This window comes from Aulonocara sp. 'chitande type north' Nkhata Bay, linkage group LG4, assembly GCF_057382095.1.
Source record: "Aulonocara sp. 'chitande type north' Nkhata Bay isolate Kocher_YH1m ecotype deep benthic linkage group LG4, A_spYH_male_GT1.1, whole genome shotgun sequence".
NCBI lineage: Eukaryota > Metazoa > Chordata > Actinopteri > Cichliformes > Cichlidae > Aulonocara > Aulonocara sp. 'chitande type north' Nkhata Bay.
This window is the reverse complement of record NC_141347.1, coordinates 27,567,424-27,593,457: the sequence shown is the minus strand read 5'-3', so window position 1 is coordinate 27,593,457 and position 26,034 is coordinate 27,567,424. Positions and strand designations below refer to the sequence as shown.

Here is a 26,034-nt window from a genome sequence, read left to right as displayed (position 1 = left end):
GTTGCTTTTTTAGGTTTGATCCTTTTTTTGTCTTCTATTTATCCAGTTACCTCATTTTTCAAAACCACACAAAGGATAGCATGCAGAGGTATGCCATACATATATATACATCCCTCCATCCATTTTCTTCCACTTATCCAGGGCCGGGTCACGGGGGCAGCAGCCCAAGCAGAGAAGCCCAGACCTCCCTCTCCCCAGCCACCTCCTCCAGCTTGTCCGGGGGAACATCAAGGCGTTTCCAGGCCAGCCGAGAGATGTAATCTCTCCAGCGTGTCCTGAGTCTGCCCTGGGGCCTCCTCCCGGTGGGACATGCCCAGAAAACCTCACCCAGGAGGCGCCCAGGGGGCATCCTTGTCAGATGCCCAAACCACCTCAACTGGCTCCTTTCAATGTGGAGGAGCAGCGGCTTTACTCTGAGCCCCTCCCGAATGGCCGAACTTCTCACCCAATCTCTAAGGGAGAGGCCAGCCACCCTTCGGAGAAAACTCATTTCCGCCGCTTGTATCCGCGATCTCGTTCTTTCAGTCACTACCCACAGCTCTTGACCATAGGTGAGGGTAGGGGGGTAGATCGACCGGTAAATTGAGAGCTTCGCTTCTACACTCAGCTCTCTCATACAAGAAAAGTACAAGAAAGCCTGGGTCCTTGGAAGCAAAATATATAGAAATGAGGGGTGGGTTATGCACAGTGCTGCATAATGTTTGGCCCTCTGAGAACCATAGATCAGTTATATTCAAGAGGAGGGTGACACCTCTACTGCTGATATCTCCAAAACTGGGCAACACACAACAAAATAAGCACCAAGAGTAAAATAAAACAAAAAAACGTAGGAAAAGTCAAATGTAGAGCCTACTACAGAGTAATATGATTAGATTTATCTTTATACAGCATGTAATGGTGCATTAAATAGTTAACACCCATAGTAAGTATGTAGCCTTTGTTCAAGAACTAATCCTCGAATATCATAATCCCTGGATATTTCCTGACTGACTCTGGATCACAAATTAAGTACCACTGAAGCCGTTTGCTTTAGCTTGATCGTGGGAAGAACAAATGTGTAAAGCTTTCACACACTGACTCTGGTGCATGATGATAAAAATCCTTTCCAAAGTAATTTTTCCAAATTTGGAAAAAATGTAGTTGTTAAATCTGGAGCTGCAGATCCTCGTGAAGGAACGTTCAGAAGCACGGCAGTAGTTCAGGCTGAAAGGGAAAAAAATGGAAAAGCATTAATCACATTGTCTCTGACTTTAAAAGCCAGGGCAGGCCTAAATTTAGAAGTGTTTTCTCAGTTGAGTAAAAAGAAAAAAATAATGAAAGAGTACTATTACACTGAATCCGCCTGCACTTTTAAAACAGGCAAAATCTGAAAATGTCACGTTGTTGATGGTCTGCCTTATGCAAATGTTGATATTGATATGTACTGTATGTCTGTATGTGCAGGTCAAACACATGCGACCTGTGAGATTCGGCAGCACGCCTGTTGAATACGATAATAAGCCTTTATTGTGGGTTTATGGACAAAAGAAATGTCAGCAGTGTAAAAATGAATCATTCAGCCAGTTTTGCTACAGAGTCCACAAACTAGCGCTCACATTTCTACATTATTCACAACCTGCAGAGCTTCAAATTGAAAATCCTTTGACCTTATATCTAATATAGCATCTTTGTATTTTACACACCCCTTTATTAGAGGTCTGATCTTATTCTTTCTGTCTTCCCTGCTAAAACTACAAGATATGTATTTCAAAACTGATTACTGATAAAAGACTGATTGCTTTCTCTAAGGGCAGCTGCACTAAAGTACACTCGGTGCTGTTTCCTTGAAAGAAAACAATCGGCTGTAGTCTATGTCCTTAAAGATGAATAGATAGGGGGTAGAAAAGGAAGAAAAAAGAAGGATGATCTGGTTGTAACTGGATCCAGAAATATTATGTGAAAAAACATGTGCCGGAAAATGGTAATTAAAATGTTGTTTGTCAGGAAGGGTTCAGAAAAGATCAACATCAGACTGTTTATCAGAATCAGAGATTAGAGTATTGTTTATCTGGGAAACACCTTTCAAAATAAAATTAGAATTTTTGCAGTCGAGTTGAAATACCCATTTCGGAATTCCTCCCTGAAAAACAAGTTTCAGCACAATTTAACGTGTGATTCAGTCGCTTCATCAGAATGCAAATGAGCACGCAGAGGACTCCAGGAGTCCTGATTTAAATTCCTGCATGCTGACAAAAGAAACTCTCTTTAATTTAATCTTGAAGGCCTTGGCCAAATATGAAGGAAAAACACAGTTCTTTTTACTTTTAATACATTCATAGGACTTTAGCTGCATGACCTTCATCTGTCCAGCGCTCTGAGAAGAAAATAAATACATACATTTTGAAAAAGACAGGCACTCCATGGAAATATGGCCAAGTTTATATTTTTCATTGGGTTGCTGGCATATTTTCATTGCATCCCTTGAGAATGACATTTCAGACGCCAGTAATATTTGAATACAAAATAAAGTAAAAAGAAACTAAAGAGCCTAAAAATGGAACTACTGTGTCAGATCATTAAGTTCTCAAAATTTAAAAAAGTCATGAGAGGGGGATAAATTGGATCACACGATGACCACAGACCACAGTGCAGCCTGGAGCTCTCCATTGTGGCGTGGAGAAAAGAATTCTCCTCTTGCTTGCGTCAGCTGCACACTTCATTTAGCGCCCATCTGATTTATTATGACCAGCCTCGCCAAATGGCTGTCCATGTTATATATATATTCAGATTGTGAGGAATAATTGAAATGCCATGCACTCTTATTTAGTCAGTGCGTCGGCTGGTTGTGCAGTCTGTGGGAATGTAGAGCGCGTAATGCATTTCTTCTGTTTTGATTTTAATGTTGGTGCATGTGCACAGTGTAGGCATGTGCTTAAAATGAACTTGAGGGCAGTTTATCGGTTTTGGGACAATTAGAGGAAGCAATGAATCCTGTGTGTCCAGGAGAAAGACCATCTTCGGTCTGTTTGACCTCTGGTCCGCATGGAGTCTACACATCGAGCATATGGGAATGCTGGGAAATGGATTGACTTTCTGCCAGCGGAGGGCCATGAAATATTAATTCACACCTCTTTTCTGACAGTGAGCAATACTCTGACTGCAAATATGCGTGTGCCTGCATGTGTGTGTCTGGGTTTGTGTTTACACATATGTAGGCTGATGGAAAGCAAGCGGAACGTGCTGGAATGCAGTTGTGTGTAAGAAAGAGATCAGCATGAATGGGATGAAAGGTAGCTCAGACCTGGTCTACCTGCAGTGATATGTAACAGTGTTTCAGAACACTGTCGGGCCATTTACACCAAGTGTTGAAATGATTCCTGAAATAACTTGAGGTTGTCTTTTTCTGTGGAGGTGCAGCGGCGGAGGCAGATTGTCCTCTTGTCCATGCTGCATTCATTTGTGTAAAGGCTCGCACGCTCATGCTGATTCAAAGCTAACGTTGGAGTAGAGCTGCAACAATCCTCCGCACTTTAAACAACATAAAAAAAAGCACAGTCATTCATAAGTGAGAGATGTGCACAAAAGCAGCAGCAGAAGCATAAGACAAAACTTCTCACTTCATTTTCACTTAGCAAGTGGGGGGTTTTTTTTCACTCCAAATCAATGAGATCTGACTGAAATGTCCATCCAGCTGAATGCAAAGGAGGGAAAGATTTAATGCTGTGTGAGGGAGGAGAGGCAGTGTCTCACTTTAGGGACAAGCTGGGGACTACTGAGACCTCGAATGACGTGATAACTAGATTTTAGAGCTACTAAGAGCTCCTGCTAATGACATTCAGGCTCTTTAGTGGTGACTGGAGCGTCAGAAAGACCATGCTTCATACTGGTGTGGAAATCTTGTGAGAGCAGGTTTACTCATGAACAGATGTCCTACACAGAAAAGCCTATTGCAGCTAACTAACCTGTGGAGAGTAGCCTGCAGCAATAAAGCCACATCCCATGCTGAAAGTCCTTCATGTGTATCCCACATTAGTCTGCGTACATGTTACAAGGATGCCATTTTTGTATGAGTATTTGAACTAATAGGCAAGTCAAGTCATCTTTATTTATATAGCACATTTAAAAGACATCAAGTGTCGGCCAAAGTGCTGAACAGAGGGATAATATAATAAAAATAATTAAAATAGGATGGACAACAATGAAAATGTTCCTCTTTTTCTAAAGTGAATGGAGGGGATGATGGGATGCAATTACAGCATCTTTAAATTTGGGGTGATTAAAAGATTTTAATTGGACTGTGAAGGGTAGCATTTGCTGTTTACTTTAACATTGCCACACATGCAAGTTGCAAGTTACCCAACCGAGGTGCATGTCAACTTAAATGTCTGACACAGTTGGTCTGGATTTTATCCCGCTGCTTGTGTGAATGGTGAAGCTAATATTCTGGCAAAACTGCCGGAGATATTATACAGATGGATAGAGATATGGCACTCATACACTCAAAAGTCTGTGGGGGAATTCTGCAGGAGCAAAAAATAATGGTAGGAGTGTAATTTCTAGGGGAGGGGCCTTCTGAAAACTAACTTTCGGGGCAACATCAACAAAGTTTTTATCAGCTTTGACTAAATCGATATTCTGTTTGTAGCAATTGGAATCATATGTAGTTTGCTTTCCCAATAAATGAAAGACATTGAGCTCTTCTCTGTATTAGCATCTGTATAATGACATTTTTTTTTTACCATGTAGGCCTCATTTCAGCAAAGATTTACCAAAAGAAAAATAATGACAATGTTTACTGTACAACAGAGAAAACATTAAAAAAAAAACTTCTTAAACTGTGTTAAGTTTTGTGCCTGATATATAATAATCTAAACAAACTAGTTAAAGTAAAGTAGCACAACTCACCACGTGAAGACCTTGGACAGAGAAGAGGACGCTAGAGGTGGCCAATTGGTCCAAACATCGACAGTATTGATGCCAGCACTGGTATTGGATCAATACATTGTTTCTGTCTTTTAAGTTTAGTATGCAGTCCAATGACTGTGTTAACACGCACTATGAATAATGTCTGAACCTTTTTGTGTTGAGTGTCACGGAGCATAAATCTACTTGCTAATTTATTTCAGTAGGTGTACATTCTGATGTTTTTATGCACCACGACTTTAAACCGGTGCTATTTACTTTACAGTTTCATCTCATAATGATCCATGTTGAATTCTGTCATATTTACATTGCACTAGTTACACTAAACTATCACAAAATCACTTCATACTAAAATCTAACAGCTGCTGGTTCTATTACTGTGGGAGTTTTTTCTGCTATGTTGTATTTATTGTCACATTAAGGTTGCACTTCTACATGTTGCATCATTTCTTTTTGGGTTTAAAAGAAATGTAAAGTCTTATTGAATAATTTTATTTGTGGGGCTGAGTAAAGAGTTGAATTTTGGGAGGTATTTCTAGGTGGCTTTTGTAAATCAATATGTTATTGATCTACAGACTTTCAGCTTTAATTTAAGTTATTATACTAAACTTTTGAATTAATTGTTCAGGAATTACAGCAAAGGATCAATTGGGGGAAAAAATGAAAGTGATTTATTGAAAAACGGATTTCAATTAAGCTATTTGGTGATTAGACTTTGATGATCCATCACAGCATTATGTGATCTCTGCAGCGATCGGTGTTAGGGCAGATCCGCCCAGAGTCTAGACATTAGTGGTGCCAGAAGAGCACTGAGATTTAAAATACACAGATTGGAGGCAGGTTGGCTCCTGTGAGTCCAACAAGAAAATGATTGGACTAGAGTAATGATGTCAGAATTGAGTTTGATAGCATGGGAAAACAAAATTAAAGCTTTATACTGGCAGACAAACGCCCAGGAAGCAGGTAGATGAATGATTACAAATCATCCATAGTTTAGCTTCATTTTTATACACAGTCCCCCATTTTTAGAGGCTTTAAATTAATTAGACAGCTGACTGGCAAGCAGTTTCATGACTGAGTGAAGCTTGTTCCCTTGTTATTTCTTTGTAAATGAAGACGGTAAAAGATCTGGAGCCATGTTCAAGTGTTGAATTAAAATTTTATAGCTTTCATTTTGATTTTAAATATGAAGCCCAATGAGATGCAGTGTAAGTGAGGCAGTGCATCATACACTGAACCCCACCCACCCCCACCCCAGGAAGGCACTGGCCAGCTGAACAACAACGCTAAAAGTCCTGAAACAGAACAGAAGACAACTAAAATTAATAATGACAGAAATATTTCCATGGTCAATAAAAACAATTTAACAACATCTAACAAAGTCAAGAACACTCTCGAAGAGGCAGGGACATCATTGTCAGCAGTGCTGGGTGTAATGCACTGTAATGACATTACATTTTTCAGTAACCCAGTAATGTAATAAATTCAGTAATTGCATTACAGTAAGAATTATACCATTTATTGGGCTTAAAAGGTTCTTCGGTTATCTACAAATCACACAAGCATGTTTGCACTTGCGCTACAATGAGCTGATTTCAGTTCATGTGTGGCAGAAGGAAAAGGTTGGAGCTGTTGAGGAGTTATTTTGCATTGCTCAAAAGGACAGGAGTGCAATGATGAAGTGAAAACTGCATGTAGGACAGAAACAACTGCATTATGCTAACACAACTTCAGCTCTTTGCAAGCATCCGGACAGACAGCATGCTAACATACTAGCACAAATCTAACCCAGGACCCAGAGTGATGGTAAATCTGAGTGTATGATGACCTCAGCCCAGCACTTAGACCCTCAATTTGAACAGGTAACAAACACCATCACGCTTGTAGCCCTCGTTTCTACCTGTTGATGTTTCTAAAATAGAATCACTGTAGAGATTTTAAGGTGTCGCGGATAAATACAACAAAATAAAACCAGGACAGGTACCAAAAAAAAAAAGAAGATCTATTCATAACACATGGAAAAATATCCAGGGAAACTGAGTTAACGATAAAAACAATTAAAAAAATAACAATAAAAATCGATATAACCCCTGAAAACCTTAAATTTCACACCTAGTACCAAACGGTCCGTGGCCCAGGGGTTGGGGACCGCTGATTTAAACTGTAGCTTCAGGTTCATATTGTTAACTGGTTACACACTCTGCTCAGATGCAGACAAAGGGTGCACAATTGATTGGATAGAGCTTCACAGTGCAAATGGATAATGACCCCAAAGCATATTGCAAAAGCAACCCAAGAATTTCTCAAGGAAAGAAATGGGATGTTCTTCAGTGGACAAGTCTGTTACAAGTCAATCTCAGTTCAACAGAATATGCTTTCCAGTCATTGAATACAAAAATGAATGCAGAAAGATCCACAAACAAGCAGGAAGGCAAAAAACACAGCGTTTAGTGACTTTTCTGAGTTCTAGACATCAGGCAATCTTTGCAGAAGATTTCCAAATATTGAAAAACAGTCCTTAAATTTAAAATGATGTTGGTTTGCCCATTCAATTTGGAGTCTCTTAAAATGGGGGAGTCTGTAATTTAAAATCCACTGTGGTGATGTGCAGACGTAAAACTAAAAAGAAAATTCTGTCATTTTCCAGCAAATTACTGATCTAGCTGTTGGTAGGAGAGCTTACCGGGTAAAGAAGGCACGCTAACTATGCAAAGTCTTTCTCCTGTGATTAAATAAACTGGAGCTCTGTCTACCTGTGATGTCTCCAGACAGGCACCGAATCATTACGTCCTTACACATATGCCCTGACAGTAAGTCATCACCAGTCAGTGACCTCCGAGAGACCCCTCTCTCAAAGTGACCCCTTGTGGCGCTACCATAGAAAAAAAAATTCTTCACACATACATGTTCCTTGAATGCACTTTCCCGGTCACTGCTGTCCAATATATTATTCATGGTTACCAAGGAAAAGGTGCAAATTATGTTTTTATAAGCACATAAATTATTCATGCACACAAAGATAAGGGCAGGAAAGAAAAATGGTTTTTAAGTAGCCAAAAATAAGCATTTAAAAGCACCAGTAAACACTAGCAGCATGCGTCTAGTCATTATCTGGTGTCAGTCATTATAAGATGTTAAAAAAATGTCAAACAGTCCTGTGTTTTAAATTTTAGATTAAGCCTTTAAAGACATGCTGCTTTTGAATTAGGAAATGATGAATAATTTCAATGGTGTTAATGGGTCGAATGGAAAAATACACTTCGGCTGTAGAGAAATGGAGACGGCAGCGGTCAGAGATACAGTGTTCTAACAATATCTCACAGTTCAGGTGTGAAAATGTAAGAGACTAATGGCGGCTTGAAAAAAATAAGATAAAGGAAAGCTGTGCTTGAGATAAAAGCGTAAGCCATTAATGTTGAGGAGCACGTTACGGGACATGGTATATGATTCAACGAGAGGAGAGAGGACAGGCAATACTTCTTGAATAAATGAGTTTTTAACCAATGTCTGAATCACTTTTATGCACTGGAGAAGTTTAATAAAAGCAATCTGAAGTATCTCTGGACCAAAAAATGAGCCTGACTACTTATAAGTCCAAGAAAAATAGAAATGAAGCGTTTCTGTTTTGGAGTAACTGTTCTTTTTCTTTTTTTTAATGAAGTGTGTTGTTTCTAGACAATAACACAGCACTGGAACACAGCTTTTATTTCCCATAACCTGAAGTGGTTATCTAATTGTGTAGTGCTGGGATAATATAGAGTTACATAGAGGACAGAATGGGGAAGATGAAAATGAAGAGCATAACAATACCTGGGCTTATGTCAGAGGGGATAAGGATGCGTGTTTGCACTTTAAAACATCTTCTATATGGTAATCTTGTTTGGCTGTATAAGCACGAGCAGCATTCAAACTGAATGGGTTTCCCCCTGTTCTAGTCGCTTTCTGCTGGTCTACTGATGTGTTCTTGTGCTTTATAGACTGAATGTTGTGGGGGGGTGGGGGGAGTGGGCTGCTTTCTATGACTAATCCTGCTATAAACAGCTCCTGTGACAGACCCTATTTTATTACACTTTGCTGCTGGTATCTTGAATAAAGCAGGAAAAAAAAGACACTGTAAATATGAATTTAATGCATTTTTTTAATGCACAAGTAGATTACAATGTACATTTAAATGCAATCACTGAAAAACCCTTATTTAATGGACACTGGCAATATAATGAGACAGCAGATACATTTTTGGTTCTACAGCAGTCGTATATAACTTTTTCATTATTTTCATCTTTGCATCTTTGTTAGGAATGATGCTGCTTTTTGGTCTGTCTTCAGAGCTCTCTCTCCTTCTTGTATGTATTTGGGAAAATCGCAGGTTTCAGCAGCATTCACCAGCATTCACCAGCAACTGTGCAGGGTAGCTGTGTGGGTGGAAATATGAAAGGCAGAAATCTAAATGTGTCTGACACAGCGTCCACTGAGCCTCAGCGGATCCCTCTGAGAACTCCGGGTAGACTGGCTGCAGGTATGAGAAACGCAATTCAGCGGCGCCAGAAGCATTACAGATAAATATCGCAGAAATAAACCCAGAGGCTGGAGGAGGGGAGCACAATAGTGGTGGAAAACTACCCATCTTTCTTTCACAATATTCTCATTTCGATTGTCCCTTACAGATTGATGATAAAAACAGCAGTATTTCTTCCTCAGTCTTATTTAAGTGACATGCCATGACAGATCCAATGTCTACAAAAAAAAAACCCTCTCTCTGGGAAGTGTCATGAACAATATCATTGGTAAAAGGGAAAAAAAGAGTTTTATGGCTAACTGTGTTTTTACCCGTCAGAGGAGCGCTCCATCAACAGCTCCACTCCTCCAGGCTCAGTGGGACCACCAGAAAAACAGCTAATCAAAACCTTTCATGCTGATGGCTGCTGAGAGAAAAAGAACTACCTCTTGCCTCTTAGCACCTCAGTCTGAAGGGTGAGGGACTTCAATGCAAAGGGCTTTTGCAGCACCACACAACCAATCAACTAGGTGGACGACTTCGAGCTTTTCATTTCTGCCTGATAAGATTTATATTGACCTGCCATCACTTCCTGAGTATTCTGAGAAAACCGGGCCTACAAAACACATCTGACATTTCAAGTTGTTCCTTTATGCATCACCTGCTTTTCCTGACGTCTGTTACATGCACACTCACTGTCCACCTTGTTAATGCAAAATATCTAATCAACCAATCATATGACAGCAACTCAGTGCATTCGGGCATATAGACATGGTCAAAACAACCTACAGAAGTTCAAATTGTGCAAAAAAAAGCCCTATGATTTCAGTGACCTTGAATGCAGCATGGTTTTCGGAGCCAGACAGGCAGGTCTGAGTGTTTCAGAAACTGCTGATCTCCTGGGATTTTCCTGCACATCCATCTCCAGGGTTTACAGAGAATGGTTTGAAAAAGAGAAAATATACAGCAGCAGCTCGCTTGGTGAAAATGCCTGTTTGGTATCAGAGGTTAGGGGAGAATAACTGGCAGCTTCGAGCTGATAAGAAGGCAACAGTTATTCAAACAATCACACATTATAACCAAGGTAGAAGAGCATCTCTGAATGCACGACATGTTAAACTACAGCCAAGGCTTCAGTTTAAATAGACTCATTATAATAGGACAACAGAAGATTGGAACAGCATTGCCTGGTCTGATGACTCTCGGACTGTAGTGTCATAATTTGGTATAAAAAACATGAAAGCATGGAATTAAGGCAGCTGTGGGAAGCAAACTGCTACTAGGAAGGTGTCCAATGAGCTATATTGTTACACAGCATTGGATGTTCATATTAGAAAATGGCCAGAGTTTCAAATAATGAGGTCAGTGTATGTACAGGTAACTCCTGAGTGCTAAAAAGCACTGAATTTGGCTGTCTTTGGTTTGCTACTTTTGGTTCTCTGTGATGTTTCTTTATGTGTCATCTTCCTGCTGTTCAAACCCCCTGTGCGAGGAGCAACCAATCACACAAAATTTAGCTTGAAGGGTGCTAAACCAGCTTGTTTCAGACAGCAGATGAAATTAGAGGAGCTGCACCAAGGCCCAGTATGAGATGAATAAGGATTATATTGGACTGTGATTCATGCCAGCCTAATCTAATAGAGTTTAACTATAAGACTATGGTGTTGGAAATGAGCATAATAGGTCCCCTTTTAGTATGAAGCTGTCTAATCAGATCTCAGTTTGACACATTTCTTCAGTTGTTTTTAGTTTTTGACAACCTGTCTGTTGTTCAGTAATTATCCATCCAGGGAGCACAAATTATCCTCCTGGCAGCAACCTGCTTAACATTCATACAGGTCACATTCACAGCAATACAGCACTGATAGAGCACATTAGAAGCGGCCCTGTATCTCCCCGTTAACAAGATGTAAATGAGATTCACGGCAAAGGGCAAAGGCACCTCAGTGATAACAGCTGAGGCGGGTTTGGTTATCAGTTATTAAGGATTGTATACATCATAAGATACGAGTTAAGGTTAAAAGCCTTGTTTTTTTCCCATGTGAGAGAAGACAACAAAGAAAGAGAGGTTTTGTTGAAGGTTTACAGATGCTTTGAAGCATGTTTCCTTTTGTTTGCTCCGGGTTTTCTGTCTACCACACCCATTCCTCAAAATCTGTGTGCAGACACGTAGTCTTTACGGTTGATTACTGAGCCAATGAAGCAAAACATCAGCTGGCTGTGTGTGTAATCACTGCTGATTGAAACGACGCACTTCTAGGTTCTGGTTCATTACTTAAATATAACTGGGATGAAATATAACCAGTATGTCAATTCATGCTGCTTAGAACTGTGAAGGAGTTCTTAACCTTTTATCTCGGGCATGTAAGTTGGCTTATGAGATTTTTAGTAATGTAAATGCTCATATGTCAAAGTCAAAATGTTAAATTTCTAACTCTGAACTAATCTAATTCACTGGCAAACTCAGACTGTAAATAGAAGTTGGACATAGCCAATGTGATGTCACCCATTGGTTAGTGAGGTATGTTTATGAAGGCTCAAGCTGTCGCTATCTTGCCATTTTGGAATTGGATATGACGATAGAGAGGTGGATCTGACTGAGAAACGGATATAAAGGCGACCGTGGCTCAGGGGGTTGGGAATCGCATCTGTAACCGGAAGGTCGCAGGTTCGATCCCTGGGCTCTCTGTCCTGGTCGTTGTGTCCTTGGGCAAGACACTTTACCCTACTTGCCTACTGGTGTTGGCCAGAGGGGCCGATGGCGCGATATGGCAGCCTCGCTTCTGTCAGTCTGCCCCAGGGCAGCTGTGGCTACAACTGTAGCTGCCTCCACCAGTGTATGAATGTGAGAGTGAATGAATAGTGGTATTGTTAAGCGCTTTGGGTGCCTTGAAAAGTGCTATATAAATCCAATCCATTATTATTATTATAAAGGAGGATAATCACTGTGTAGACCTGCCCTAAACTAAACCCTTTTTAAAAACATATCCTCCTTTTTCATTCGAATGCTCAGTGACCAAAATTTACAAAATGAATATCATGTTAAATTCAATAATACTTCAATAAGACTGGCAACTGACACCACTCGGTTACTTATGTCTTGTTCTGCAATTTTACCGGATGATTATGTTCACTCGTGATGACCTCAGGTTACTCATGCAAATATAGTTCCTAGTGTCAATATGACTTTTTGCATAGACACCGTATGCAATCAAGTGGCGCGAAATACAATTTTGCTTTGGCATGTGTCTCTTAATGCTGTGTTTGGCATGAATAAACCATAAAGCTGCGTGCACACTGGCAGCGATTCGCTCATCGCTTTTAAGCTGATAGCTGTAAACTTGTGGACATTCCAAACTCCGGTCGCCTAGGTGACCCTCTAACAAATAAACTTAGTGTTCTTCACTCATCGTCTCTTTAGTCACTTGCCTGAAAGTTTACAGTAGGTCCTGCTCAGTTGACGTCACCAGCAGTTATTTTGCACGTAGTTGCTTGAAGTTGCCAAATATGATGGACTTTCTATGGTCGCCGTGAATCACTTTCAGTGTGTCCGCAGCTCAAGAGAGAAAGGGCACTCAAACAATGCTGGAGTGCAGTCAAATAGTTTAGCTTAGGAGCGTTCCAGAGTGAAGTGACACGGAAGTATCTGCATAACAGTCATAATAAGAGCTAGTTGAATTCTCTAAATACAAAAGAAAGCTTATTCACTCCACTTAACAGGATATAGTGGACCGTTCTTTATGAAAGAATAACTAGACCATCCAATTCACAGCAATGCACCATCCATGAAAATGATCAACAAACCTGGCAACATGACTGTGAGGGCCTGAGACAGTTACGCATGAGGACAATTTTGAGAAAAAACGGGTTTTAATGATCCAAAAATGCAAAGAATAAGTTATACAAAAGTCATCTAATACTACCGGGCCCTTTTGAACAGAACTAAAATAATAAAGTCAACAGGAAAAGAAACCTAACCACTCAACAGATCCAAAAACTAAGCTGACAAAAGGGACTAAACTACTGGCTTATCAAACCAGTTTTACACACAAGAGGGAGCAAATACTAACAAATGATTTAATATTGAAGAAACAAAACCAATAGTCAGTTTAATAATTACTTTAAATGAATAATAACCAAATCCAAACATAACCAAATACTAACTCGGGAGTTAAAACAGACAACATATTTAAGATGAATGACTTAATCATGCCTCTGACTATGAGCGGTGTTTGGCATGGCCCAGTTGGCACTTCCTGTATGTAAAGCTGCCTTCAAGAGCACATCTTTTGCTCCCCGTGATGCCAGCAGGCCTCAGCAGCCAAACGGACGCTCCAGCACTGGCAAAACCAGAGAAAGAAATTAATAATGAATAAAATAAGAGAATTTAACAGAGCTGAACATATGAAACTGAACTAAATCTACGTATTTGTATTGCGCACAATGTACTTCAACAGTGCCAAATAAATCTTGCCATGACATGCAAACTAGAGAATTTTGTTGATTTATGTGTCTGTGTGTGATATTTATGGAATTACACAGCAATTTTAGAGTAATTGTAAGTGTTGGCTCATGGGGTTACCGATTTGTTAGCTGCGTGTCTGCAGGTGCAGCCATCACAAGGGTGCAAATGTGGATTTCTATTTTCCATTTCGTGTGAATGACCTGCTGATGTGTTCTGAAGTGTCAATGACTCTGAACATCACGCCGCTGTAATAAAATCTCCTTGTTTTGATGAAGAATGTAGATTTATAGAAACTCTGAATCCAGATTATTTAACACGTCAATGTGTTTAAGGTTTGCCATGATTCACTTTGCATTACTTATATTTGTTGTTGCATTTTTTTCTTTTTTAAAGTAGACTTCTGAAGAAACAATTTTTTGTATTTAAAAAACCAAAATAAAATAGAAATGTAGAGGAAAGATTGTTAGTTTTAATATCTGTTAGTTTGGTGACAACTTGCCTGATGAGTCATTAATAGACGTGTTTATTTAGACTCTGGATATCTACAAAGCTCAGTCAACCGCTTTCAAAAAGTCTAACAAAAACTAAACTGAAATAAAATCTTGTCTGGAAATAATGAAACTAAACTGAATTCAAAACTTTTTTCCAAAAGTTTTTTTTTTTTTTTTTTTTTTAAATTTCAAAATGAAATACAAAAACTTATCAGAAGAAGAGGTTGATTTGATTGATGAGAGTTTTGTTTTTTGTTAAATTCCAACCTTTATAACAACATTTTTAATCAGAGGTTTAGATGACCTCTCTGCACACAATGCTTCCCTTTGAGTCCTTAAATTGTCTTCACACCTTTCCTTGACCTTGTGATATTTTTCACTGAGCTTGAGGGGAGAGAGAGGGAAGAAGAAAGAAAAAAAAAAAAAAAAAGCATGAGGCGAAAGAGGCACGTCGTCATTTTTGGACTATTCAACCGCAGCTCCAGAACTGAAATCTAAGGAACAGTCCAACAACGGTAGAAGAAAAACTTCCAAGGGAGAGAAGCTTTTCTTAGAGACTCCTTTTAGGTCATCATTTTTATGAAATTTGACTGGTCGTTTCTACACATGCACTTTTTATGGCTTTAAGATGAGAAAATAACTGCCCACAGGTGTTTGAAGATAGTCCTGTCAGGAGTCTCTTACCATACGGGAGCTGAGCGTATGCGTCTGGGTGACAGATTGATGTATTAGATGTCCGTGGGGCACCTTTGACCTTTTAGTACAACTAACGCAAACAGTAAGAAAGCCCAAATACCTCATGGGGGAAGAACTCATTTTAAAAACCCATCTTTGCTGTCCCTCTTGTCACCAAATGCTGTACCTCTTTTCAAAATTTTCAATATTCAGCAAAAGCCCCAAGATTTCTTAGGTGACACGTCTGTTTATGAAAGCCTAAATAAAAATCGTATTCTAATAGTCAATTTATATTAACAGCCTCTACACAACAATTATCAGGTGCATTCTATAATCGAGATTTCTGGATTATAGGGTAGAAGTTTCATTTAAAAAAATAAAAATAAAAAAAATAAAAAATAAAAAATAAAAAAAAAGCTCTAAAAGTAAGCTGTGAATGACAGCCACATTAAGACGCTGAAGTTGAACTAATTGAGGTCTAGCCTATGAGGTTAAATGTAAGAGCAAAACAGACAGCCATTCGATCCAAGTAAGGCTTCACATTTAGACACTATTCAAAAAGAGTTCAGAGAAAGTGGTGAGTTTAAATAACATTTACTTGCACACATCACACACACACACACGCGCATACAGAGACAATCATGGTGGTACAGATGAGAGGACAGCAGTTAAAAAAAAAAATTAAAAAAAAAATCCAATCAAAATAAGTGATGATCATACAGTACAGCTGCATCTCTTGGTCCATACACAACATGAGCAGTCTGCTGTGTTGCCACTCTTCACTTCCAAAAAAAAAGAAAGAAAAAAAAAAAAACGAGCAGCAAATATTCAAAAAACACCAGAACCAGAGGCAGGTGTCATTAAGGAAAACAAATGTTTTTAGACTCAAGAAAAGGGAGGAGGGGAATCTTTAACTATTTACACAGCAAATAAACACAAATTGTAAATGTAGATGGAAGCCAACACAGGGCAGGATGAGATCACAGAAAACACAGTTAAGACTCAAGTGTAGCTGCATTTCCTAGCAGAAGTCAGAGGTAATGGGTTTTCACAATCAAACCGTCAACCAGATAATTATTCTTTTTTTAAAAAAAAAATTAAATAAAAATAATACAAGGACAATCATGTCACTGACCAATCACCTGCCACAAGCTTCCAGCAGTATCTCCAAAGACATACTGAACCCCCAATATCATCTGAAAACTAAACAGAGGCTGTCCATCGTTCCAGCTGCCGTGTGCTCGTCGGGAGAAGCCGGTTCAACTCACAGTTGAGCCCCTCACTGAGAACACCGAACCGCTCCTGTATTCATGCACGATCTGCTGGCAGCTGGAGAGATGGCATGCAGCGCTATCTGCACCTGCCCGCACCCTTCAAGGGGTGGGGCAGCGTTCACGGTTTTATAAAACATTCAAAAATGTAAACATGGCAACACAGAACTCACATAAACACAGAAAATACGTCGACTCCTGGACATACATGAGTGAGAGGGGGACTTGAGATGGCATTTTTATACAGGTGAGAACACATGACCGGTGCCCTCCAAGTGCATCACTCAACAACCAGTGTAGAGAACAGACTCCATGAACAGGCTGGAGGGTGTGGTTAGAAAGACAAAACAACGTGGAAAAGTTCAGGCTCAGGAAACATCCCAGGTTTGTAAAAAGCTTCGCCTCATAACACCACACAACCATCACTGGTGGATGGAAAGCTGCAGGTTAACAATTAGGAAATGTTTGAAACCAGAAATGTTATAAAGCAAAATTTACAACCGTGTGGTAGGAAGGGGGAAAACAAGACACCATAACACCATCTCATTATACAAACTCATGAACTTTTTACATGGAATACGGTAGGCTTTTTTTTTTTTTTTTCTTTTCTCCCACAAAGTAAGAGCCTTCAAAGCTTGTTCTTACACTATGCAAGTCCCTTTGCCTGAAACTGTGGACAGCGTCACTTTGGTGAGATGTTAAATCACTTTTATTTTTTTTAAAAGCAGCCGCTAGTTACCATTGAAACTGGCCAAACTGCAGATCTGCTGATATACCTCACTCACAGGAATTCCAAAAAAAAAAGAAAAAAAAAAAAAAAAGATTGCATTTACTAATGAACCACTTTTTCTCCTTAATTTACAAGGTTTTCAACAGGAAGTTCAGGCAAATAAAAATTTAAAACTGAAATGTACAAAACACAGTAAAATCATATATACAAAAAAAAAAAGAAAAAAAAAAGAAAAAAAAAAAAAAAAGAAAAATTTGAAGGTTTTTCCACAGAGTGACAAACAGGCTGCACTACTCTGCAGCCTCCAGAGGTCACTCACACGTGCATATGGGACAATAAATCCGAGGACCACCAAATTACTGAGTCCATTGGAGAATATGGGAGAGGAGATGCTACTCCATCCTGGCTGCTGAATGGCTACTCGTTACAGCTGTACTCAGAATATACGCTTACGCTTAAGATAGGAGTCTGCGTAGTGACCGCCGAGGCCTTGGGAGTGCTGGCCCACATAACCGCCTTCAGGGCTCGGCTCGGGAGACGGGATCAGCCGGGAGAACGTGCGCTTTTGGCTACCGATGGGAGTCTATAATTACAAGAAAAAGAGGAGGGGGTGGGGTTAAAATCAAAACAGAAACTTCAAAAAGAAAAATATGAAACAATAACATTGAAGCCTATAAATTACCTTCATAACATTCTCCACACCTGCAGGGTAGTTGGTGTGGCTCACAGGAGGCATTCCCACAGCCTAAAGACAAACAACCACTCATCATTTGACTTCAACTCAAGCGCTCACAGTGCAACATTAATTATTGAACACAGACTTATTCTTGGCACCTAGCCCTCCACTATTTTATTTTTATTTTATTTATTTATTTTAATCCTTCTAGTGCTATCCTCAGTATTCTTGCACTGACAAATAATCAATCCTTCATATATATCAAAAAATAAAAAATAAAAAATCAATGCAAAGCTTTTGCTTACCCTGTTGAGCTTGGGGGTGGGAAGGCTCCCATTACAGGAGCTCTCAGACCCTGAGCTGAAATATGAGGACAGAGGTGGGCTTGGAGGGTAACTGTAGGGGGGGAACCGCTCACTGTATTCAGCGCAATGAGAGGCCTGCAGAGACAGACAAGTTCACAGCTATGTTACTACAGGGAGGCGTGCATTTAATTTACTGACACTACAAATGTCCTCAAGTCAGCTTTGAAACAGTTGACAAAGCACTACCTGCTGACCGAATCCTGCCAAGGCCCCGGCATCAAGATTCTCCTGCTGTTCATACAAGTGGGCAAGGGGATCCTGAGGAAAGACACCAGATGGCATCGGACCAGATTGTGTCATAAAACCACTAAATGAGCAGCCAAGCGCTATACAGTAAATTCAACAGGTCACAATGACTAGAGCAGTAAGGAAGACAAGGAAAAACAAAAAACACACAACCCATCGATGCAGAAATACACATTTAAAAAAAATAATCAGGAGTCTGAGCAGCAATGATTCATAGTTACCCGATGGAGTGGGGGGTACTCAGGGCTGTAGGAATCCTGGTAACGCAGGTTGTAATTCGGTTGCATGCTCTGGTTGGACACGTTACTCAGTGTAGGCCGCCTTCTGTAAGGGTGAGGTCTGCAGCTTCCTCCTGGAGGAGATGCACGGTATACAAATATATCCTTGATGCATCCAACATCATCTCTCAGTTGAAGCAGCAAACAAGAACAGACTGTAAAAGTAGATAAAATCGTTACCGCTCATGCGAGCACAGCAAAAAAGCAGCACCTCACCTGAGGAAAACGCGTTGCTGACATTGAGGAAGGGACTCTGGGGAAGGTTTGCATCTTTTGCAGGATCTCCTAGTATGGAAACCTGACATGAAGTTTAAAAAGAAAAAAAAGATGGCTTATTTTTACATTTCCTGCACAGAATGAGGAATGAGAATGAAGAGGGAAAAAAAGGCAGTTGAAGGACTGAAGGCATTTTAAAAAGGCAATTACTTGGGAACTCACCCCTTGTGCTGTGAGGCCATCTGCCCCGATCATGCCACCCAGCAGGGGTATAGAGATCCCCGGCAGGGTCGGAGAGGAGGTCTGGGGGAAGGGACAAGCCGACGTGGGGGACTCCTGATCCCTTGAAAGAGTTCTGCCACGTGGCATTGGCTTCAAGGGGGGTAGAGGATCTGTCTGAAGAGCCAGTCCAGGGACAATACCACCTATGGTGATTAGAGACTTCAGCGTAAATGACAATCACACATTTCATTTTTAATCTTCTCCTTCAAGCTTTTCAGAGGAAATTAGATATGCATTCTGTTTTAATTTGGGTAACATAAGTAATGTAAGGAGTAAGACGCCTGATGGACAGGCTAATGGCAATGCAGAGGTTTATCATCAAAAGCAGACATGCAGTCTGTGGCTGAAGGAGCCACGGCTGGAGTGGACTGATGCCAAACCTTGGGGCAGGTCTCCGAGCAGATGGACTCCCTGCTGGACAGGCAGAGAGGCCAGAGGATTCTCCCCAATAAGTCCCGGCTGCTGACCAAGAGGGGAAAAAAAAAAGAAAAAGAAAAAAAGTTCAGTCACAACAGGGTCACTCAGCCACACTGCAACATCAAGGTAACTAAACTTAACACATGCATTCAGCAAGTTTACTTACTGTATATGCAATTATGTCCTTACAGGATGTACCTTTACAATTCTGGCATACAGCATAATAGTACATCTACCGCATTACTCAGCACCACTCGAAGGAACACTCCACACATACACGCACAAAAAAAACCCCTCACTTTCCTAGCAAGAGCTTACCCACCCAGGCAATAGGTTTTCTATCAGCATTCACATAAAAAGAAGAAAGGGCCAGAATCCATCTAACTTCAGCTCCAACTCACACACACACTGATGGCCAACCATAAAAACCGTTATCACTCACACAAGGCACTAGAGGGTTTTCTTTATTGTGTAGCACCTGAGCCCACAGAAGAGGATTTCCCAGAAGGGCTTGCTAATGGTAAAGAGGGACAGAACAGAGTGGGGAACAAAGTCTGTGAGTAGGAGAGGATGAATCAAAAACGGGCAGGAAGCAAAAGCAGGGAAGAACATGACGGAGCAAAGATGGAAAAGGCAGCGGTACCTGCTGAGCCTTGGCCTGGTTCTGAAGGAGCAGTTGGAGCAGGGCGGCCGTGAGAGCGGGGTTGGCAAGCAGTGGCGGTATGGCGGGGGCCGCACCGAGGAGGCCTGCGCATAGACAAAGATTAAGATCCACCGCAGGAGAACGAATAATAGCAATAAAACAGATTAAAAGCAGCTCACGGCTCCTCACCTTGTTTATGTCCCTGTGTCAGTGGGTTGAGCAGCATCTTGAGGGCGGCGGGGTTGCTGAGGCCTGTGAGTATCTGCATGGCTGTCGGATCAGGGAGGAGTCCTTTACCCCTGTTTACAGCCTTGAGAGGAAGGAAACAAAGCAAAGACTCAGAACAAGACCAACAAATAACCAAAATTTTTTCCATTAATCTGAAATCACGTGATGAGCCAGCTCCTCTGTGAGAGTTATATAACGGCAATGCTTCCAAGTCGTGTCCAGTAACGTAATTTTAACTACAGCACGAACTCAAAGGCAGCAATGTTATGCCTTAAGGGCTCAAGCAAAGACTGTAGATTGGAATACAGTACCATGGTTTGTGCAGCAATCAGAGCAGCCAACATGCTTCTTCCAGGAGGACCCGGGGCACAGAAGGACACCCTGATATGTGTCCCACCCAGCAGTCTGCCATCTGTGAGTCGCTGTGCTTCCTCGGCCATCTCTGCAGTGGCAAACTCCAGCACTGCAAAACGCCGGAAACTTCCATCTTGTCCCTGAGCCAACTGTGGAGAGAAAAATTGAGGCAGCAATTTTTCAAGCATATAGAGAAAAACAAAAAACCCAAAAAACCCTGCAGCCAATGAATAAGATGCGCACACACACACAGAGAGTGGAAGCCAAGTGGTTTTCACTTACACCCTCAGTGTTCACATATTTTAGCACAAATTTGGAGAAAGATGGAGAAAAAAAAAATCTCATGGAATTTATAGTTAATAAAAACTCAGGATTACCACAGAGAGAAACAGCACTCAGAATTCTGCAACAGTAGTATAAGCTCTTTAAAACCTAATTATCAGGAAAAGTTGACAGAATTTAAATGTTCGAGGCTGCAGTGGTGACTCTACATATGCAACTTTTACATCCTGGTGACCGCTGAAACTCACTTGTTTAAAAATAAATAAATAAATAACTGCCTGGTGGTGTTGGAGGCCGCTACCGAGGGGCAAGACTTGCTTCACAAAACACCCATCGCAGCATTTGGTGAATTCTGAGCTCAGATTTACATGAGAAGTGCTACATGCTAAACATGCAACCATGTAGTGGCAGATATCGCTACTCTGTTTTGTTTGTTATTGTAGCAAAAACGTCAAGATTGCGTGTCCAACTGTTTCCATGCAGTGAATTAGAATGGCAAATCTTGAACATGTTCATATAAATAATAATGAAAAAAAAAAAAAGCAGCAATTTTATATATACCTGGTGAGCACTCAACCAAAAGTTATGGATCTTTCCCCATTCATTAAGATAGGAGCTTCAAATAACTGTCAAGATGGCTACAGCACCAAAATTGTGTCTCAGGCTGCTGCTGAGCTGAAACAATCTACATAATTTCCCCAGGCCTGGATGGAAAATATCATTAGGTCAAGGAAAGATCAAGGTGAATTGATAAAGAAAAATAGAAGCAACACAAACTGAATTGGGGTGAAGCTTCTACACAGCTCACGATTATTATTTTAACATGACCCTCAATCCTGATTTATATAGCCTTTTTAAAATCTATATATGCGAGTTTTATCATAGCAGTGTGATGTTTGTAGTTCACCTGCTGGTTTAAGAGTCTCTTAGTTAGGAACAAATTAGCACGATATGACACGAAATGGAAAACCCTTTTCTAATTAACATTTTATAGTATCTGCACCAGGTGACACTCCTGTTGATTGTTTTCATCAAAGTTCTCATTGGGGGATGGTGTTGCCTCCTTTCTTTTCATAAAGGAAGTTTCAGTGTACCCTATTCTAAAAGGTGGCAAGAAAAGACATAAGAAGGAAGCCCTTTAATCACCACATCAACCACTATATATGGCTTTGTGTTGTTTTTAGTGGTACTCTGCTCTTACCATGATGCAACCGTCTGGTTTTATGAATTTGATAAAGCTGCAGTGATATCACAGTTTCCTATTAAAACCATCATATGGCTCCTAATTATTATGACTGTTCAGTCTGGAAACAACAGAAAACTACGACTGTGTCCTGCTCAAAAGGACACAGCTCTCTCCCATTCCAGAAAAAACCTGCTGAATGACACCACCTGGGGGTGTCAGGTGGTCATCACCATAGAAACCAACAGTTGCTATTGCTATAGTAACTTTGAGTGGCCACAGGAAAACTGGGGTAAAGGTGAAAGATCAAATATGGATTGCAGTTTCACAGTGACTCAGTAGTGCAGTCATTTTGCACACCTTCAGGGACAATTTTACAACTTTGTGATGGATTTTAGCAGCTTTTAAAGCACTCAACTTTTATTAATGTGGGCATTTGCTGTATAAAACAATAGCCACACAAAGAAATGACAAAAAAGTTAATGATCGCTGCTGTGTGCAATCAGTATGCTGTAGACTTCTGAAATCATTCACTTGAAGTATTGGGCTTGTGTGCAGTAAAAATCTGACCTGGCAGAAAACTGGCGTGTGGGTGTCAGCCAGGGCACTGCGGAGGTCTTGGGCTGTCAGCAGGCTCTGAGGCAGGCGGTCCACGCACAGGCATTTGGAGTGCAGCAGTGGATATGTGAGGGAGCCCACCTCAGTCCAGTGGACGTAAAGCATACGGGAGCCCAGCTGCTTCCCCAGGAGCTCCGATTTGGCCCTGGCCGCAGAGTCCTTCTTCATGTACTCCACAAAACCGTAGCCCTTGGAATGCCCCGAGGTGGCACTGTACACCAGGAAGCAACGCTCCAGGTTGCCGAAGGGGCGCACCAGTTCCTCAAACTGCTGTTGCGTGAATGCGCGGGGCAGGTTGGCGATGCACAGCAGAGCATCTGTCGGCTGCAGCTGCACAGAGATCTCCCGGTCCCGCAACACATGCTGGTGGAACTCTTTGATGGCACTTTGTGCTTGTTCACCATTAAGTAGAGTCACAAATGCTTTGAGTAACACGGGAAAGGAAACAGAAGAGAGAAACAAATTGGTGTAAGGCAAGGGAATGACATTGTTCAGGTGGCATAAAGTCAGATTTATTTGTACTCAGCAGGTGTCAGGGAGCAAACCCTGCCTGTGACGTTTTTGCCTCTAGCAAGGCTGTTAAAACAGTTCTGGTGGCACAATATCAGCACACAGAATCCTTTGTGTTGGTGTAACTTTACCCCTTGTTTAAACTACAATGCCTGTCAGTCCAGCAAGAATGAAATCAACATCTTGTTACCCATGTTATGAAAAAGAAAGAAGGCGTGAAAAAGTTTTCCAGTTTTGTCTGAAAGCCATGAGAAGGGGAGGAAAATAAAAAATAAAAAAAGTAAGAAGTTAGTTTGGCAGCCAACTCTATATTGTTAAAAAAAAAAGCGCCATCTAAATGTCACTGGTTTTCTTCCATATCAGCTTGCTGGATACCAGGCATACCCTGAAAATACCATCTGCCTCACACAATTTTCTGGCCTATTATCATGATCATCACCCATTTTCTAGTGAAATATTACTGCAAGAATGCATAGATATTTAATTATTTATATTCTAATCTGATATTTTACATTTTATACATTTAAAAACAAGCAACTCTAGCTGGACAAGATGGCAGATCACACCGAGGGGCATGTGAGGTAACGCATACACAGATACACAGAGAGCCCATCGATCTTATCGCACTTGAACTGACAATGTAACGTGACACCACGACAAGCGAGCATCAACAGTCGCCAAAAAGAGAGATCTGCAACTGTGTGATAATGATAAGTGCAAGAGAAGGCACACCGTGAAAACAAAGTCTTTAATTGAGGTCTGGCTGCTTTCTCCCGAACCCCTTTTCATGTTCAGTATGTCCATTGAAAGTCATTAACTAAGCATGCTCCAAATCTGGAGAGCCCGATTTACTTTTGTTTGCTACAGAGTTCACTGTCAGATTAAATTTTAAAAGGGGCGTAATAGAGCAGATCCATCCTGATCCCCACCTCCTCCAACTTGCAGACGCCAAACTTGCCAAATTGCCTTGCTCAGTCCAACATGGTTGAGCAGTTAGACCTACCTGTGCCTTTGTACTTGTCAACAAAGCAGTACTTCAGATCATAGCTGCCCAAGAGCTCATGGACCTCCTGTAAAAAGAAAGAGACAATGATTAACTGCAGATGTTTAAATGTGTAAATAACATTTGACTTTAGGAGGTCGTTGGTTAATTGAAGATTTCAATCAACCCCCTCTCAGCCAATTAGCTCGTTGATATACACTGGGGGGTGGGGGATCAGTGCACCTGCTGGGGGGGGGGGGGGGGGGGGGGGATGAGAGGTGAATGACTCCCTCATTGTTGTAGGAAAAATTGTTCTGCCCAGCTTTTGCCTATTCACACAAATGGCGATGCTGCCTAGCATTTTCTGAAACGTTTTGTCCCCACGCCTTCCACCTTTTGTTATAGAGAAACTCACATCTCGAACTCCCACTACTGCCCCAGCCCCCCCTCTGTGAACAATGGTACCGCCCGCAGGCCCACCGCTCCCCATGAGTCAGGCACGTTCCAAAAAAGAAAAAAAAAAAGTAGCATCAAGAGTTAATTACAGACAGAGTTAATAACAAATGGACTTATGACCCACCTTCACTGCATATGTAACCCGCATAAACCGGTTATGAACCACAGTTTGGCTCGGCGGGCCAAATGGTAAAATTCAACCACGAATGCAAAGCGGCCTGGTGGGTCACACAGGCCACAAATGACCATGATTGATTATTTGACCACTTGTCAGTAAACGCGAGCCATGTTAGTTAACAAACAAACTCAAACCAGTTATAGAACTGTTTGCATCGTTTTTAATTACCAATAATCTGTGCGTTTTGACTTTTAAACCACTAGCAGATGTAGTACACAGAAAACTAAATAAAAGGTGAAGCTAATAAGTTAAATGCCTGTGAAGCTAACATTGATAGCATGGCAGGTATAACGGAGCTAGGCTAGCGTTAGCCACAGGGTAGCATCAATCAATCAACCAACCAACAATTAAACCCTCACCCCCTAAAACTTTCTACTCATACCTGATTGCTAACGTCAGAGGGCAAGTTTTTTATAATAATTTTCCTCCTGTTGTAAAACTCCCGTCGAGTTCTCTCCAAGCGGCTCTCTATCTCTTCGGGGTTCAGTGATGTCAAGTCCTCGTCGACCTTTCGCTGACACTCGCGTCCGGGCGTCGCGTCCTCTTCGTTCTGCACGAGTTCGGGGTACCGGCGATCCCCGGGAATCCAGTTTTCTTGGTCCACAGCGGGGTCGTATTTTTCATTAAGTGGACGAGAAGCCAAACTGTTTCCCGAGTCTGTGTTTTCATCTTTGGCAGCTGTATTAACTGACACTGTGGCCGCCATGACTCGGTGCTGGAAGTTTTTTCGGTCTGAAAACTCTGGCTGATTTGAGCAGTTTAAACAATACACGCATGGCCCCAGCGCTGCTTCTGATTGGACGACAAGGGAACGCATTCTCCATGACTACAACGTAAATCGGAAGGGTGGGGGCGGAGCAACGAGTGTCCCTGCTCCTCAGCATGAGGTGCATAATGGATGTTTTTTGGTAATTAATCTAATTAAAATGTAGTATTAAATATCTAGATTTTTAAAAGACAACAGACAATTTAAGAGTCTAATTTATGCATGTACATTTTCTCAAAAATATCCCAACAAAATATGTCTGAAAGATAAACTAGTGAAATATGGTTTATAATTTAAATATGCTCATTTTTGTTAGAACTACCAG

At 41.0% G+C, this 26,034-nt stretch overlaps 1 protein-coding gene across 4 annotated transcripts; it reads right to left on the bottom strand.

Moving 5' to 3' along the window:
- Positions 1 to 641: 641 nt before the first annotated feature.
- Positions 642 to 25,760, bottom strand: raver1 (ribonucleoprotein, PTB-binding 1). Of its 4 annotated transcripts, none has more exons than XM_086289576.1 (15): positions 25,326 to 25,731; positions 24,331 to 24,397; positions 22,770 to 23,239; positions 20,692 to 20,883; positions 20,342 to 20,462; positions 20,153 to 20,256; positions 19,473 to 19,554; positions 19,033 to 19,235; positions 18,811 to 18,892; positions 18,538 to 18,668; positions 18,257 to 18,328; positions 18,011 to 18,145; positions 17,712 to 17,774; positions 17,483 to 17,612; positions 642 to 1,203 (listed from the first exon to the last, which is right to left on the bottom strand). In XM_086289576.1, exons 1-15 carry the CDS (start codon positions 25,647 to 25,649, stop codon positions 1,199 to 1,201), a joined length of 2,181 nt encoding a protein of 726 aa, XP_086145702.1. In that variant the 5' UTR covers positions 25,650 to 25,731; the 3' UTR covers positions 642 to 1,198. The 4 variants fall into 4 exon arrangements, with proteins under 4 accessions (XP_086145702.1, XP_086145699.1, XP_086145700.1 ...); XM_086289573.1 differs by lacking the exon at positions 642 to 1,203 and adding an exon at positions 13,152 to 13,737 and having other exon boundaries at positions 25,326 to 25,760; XM_086289574.1 differs by lacking the exon at positions 642 to 1,203 and adding an exon at positions 13,223 to 13,737 and having other exon boundaries at positions 19,473 to 19,551.
- Between the last annotated feature and the right edge of the window lie 274 nt (positions 25,761 to 26,034).

Coding starts and splice junctions, on each gene's coding strand:
- raver1 (XM_086289573.1), bottom strand. CDS start 25,760: ATGCGTTCCCTTGTCGTCCAATCAGAAGCAGCGCTGGGGCCATGCGTG. Junction 19,555..20,152: donor ACCAGGCCAAGGCTCAGCAG/GTACCGCTGCCT, acceptor CCTCTTGGTCAG/CAGCCGGGACTTATTGGGGA. Junction 17,775..18,010: donor CCACCCCCAAGCTCAACAGG/GTAAGCAAAAGC, acceptor GTTTGTCTTTAG/GCTGTGGGAATGCCTCCTGT.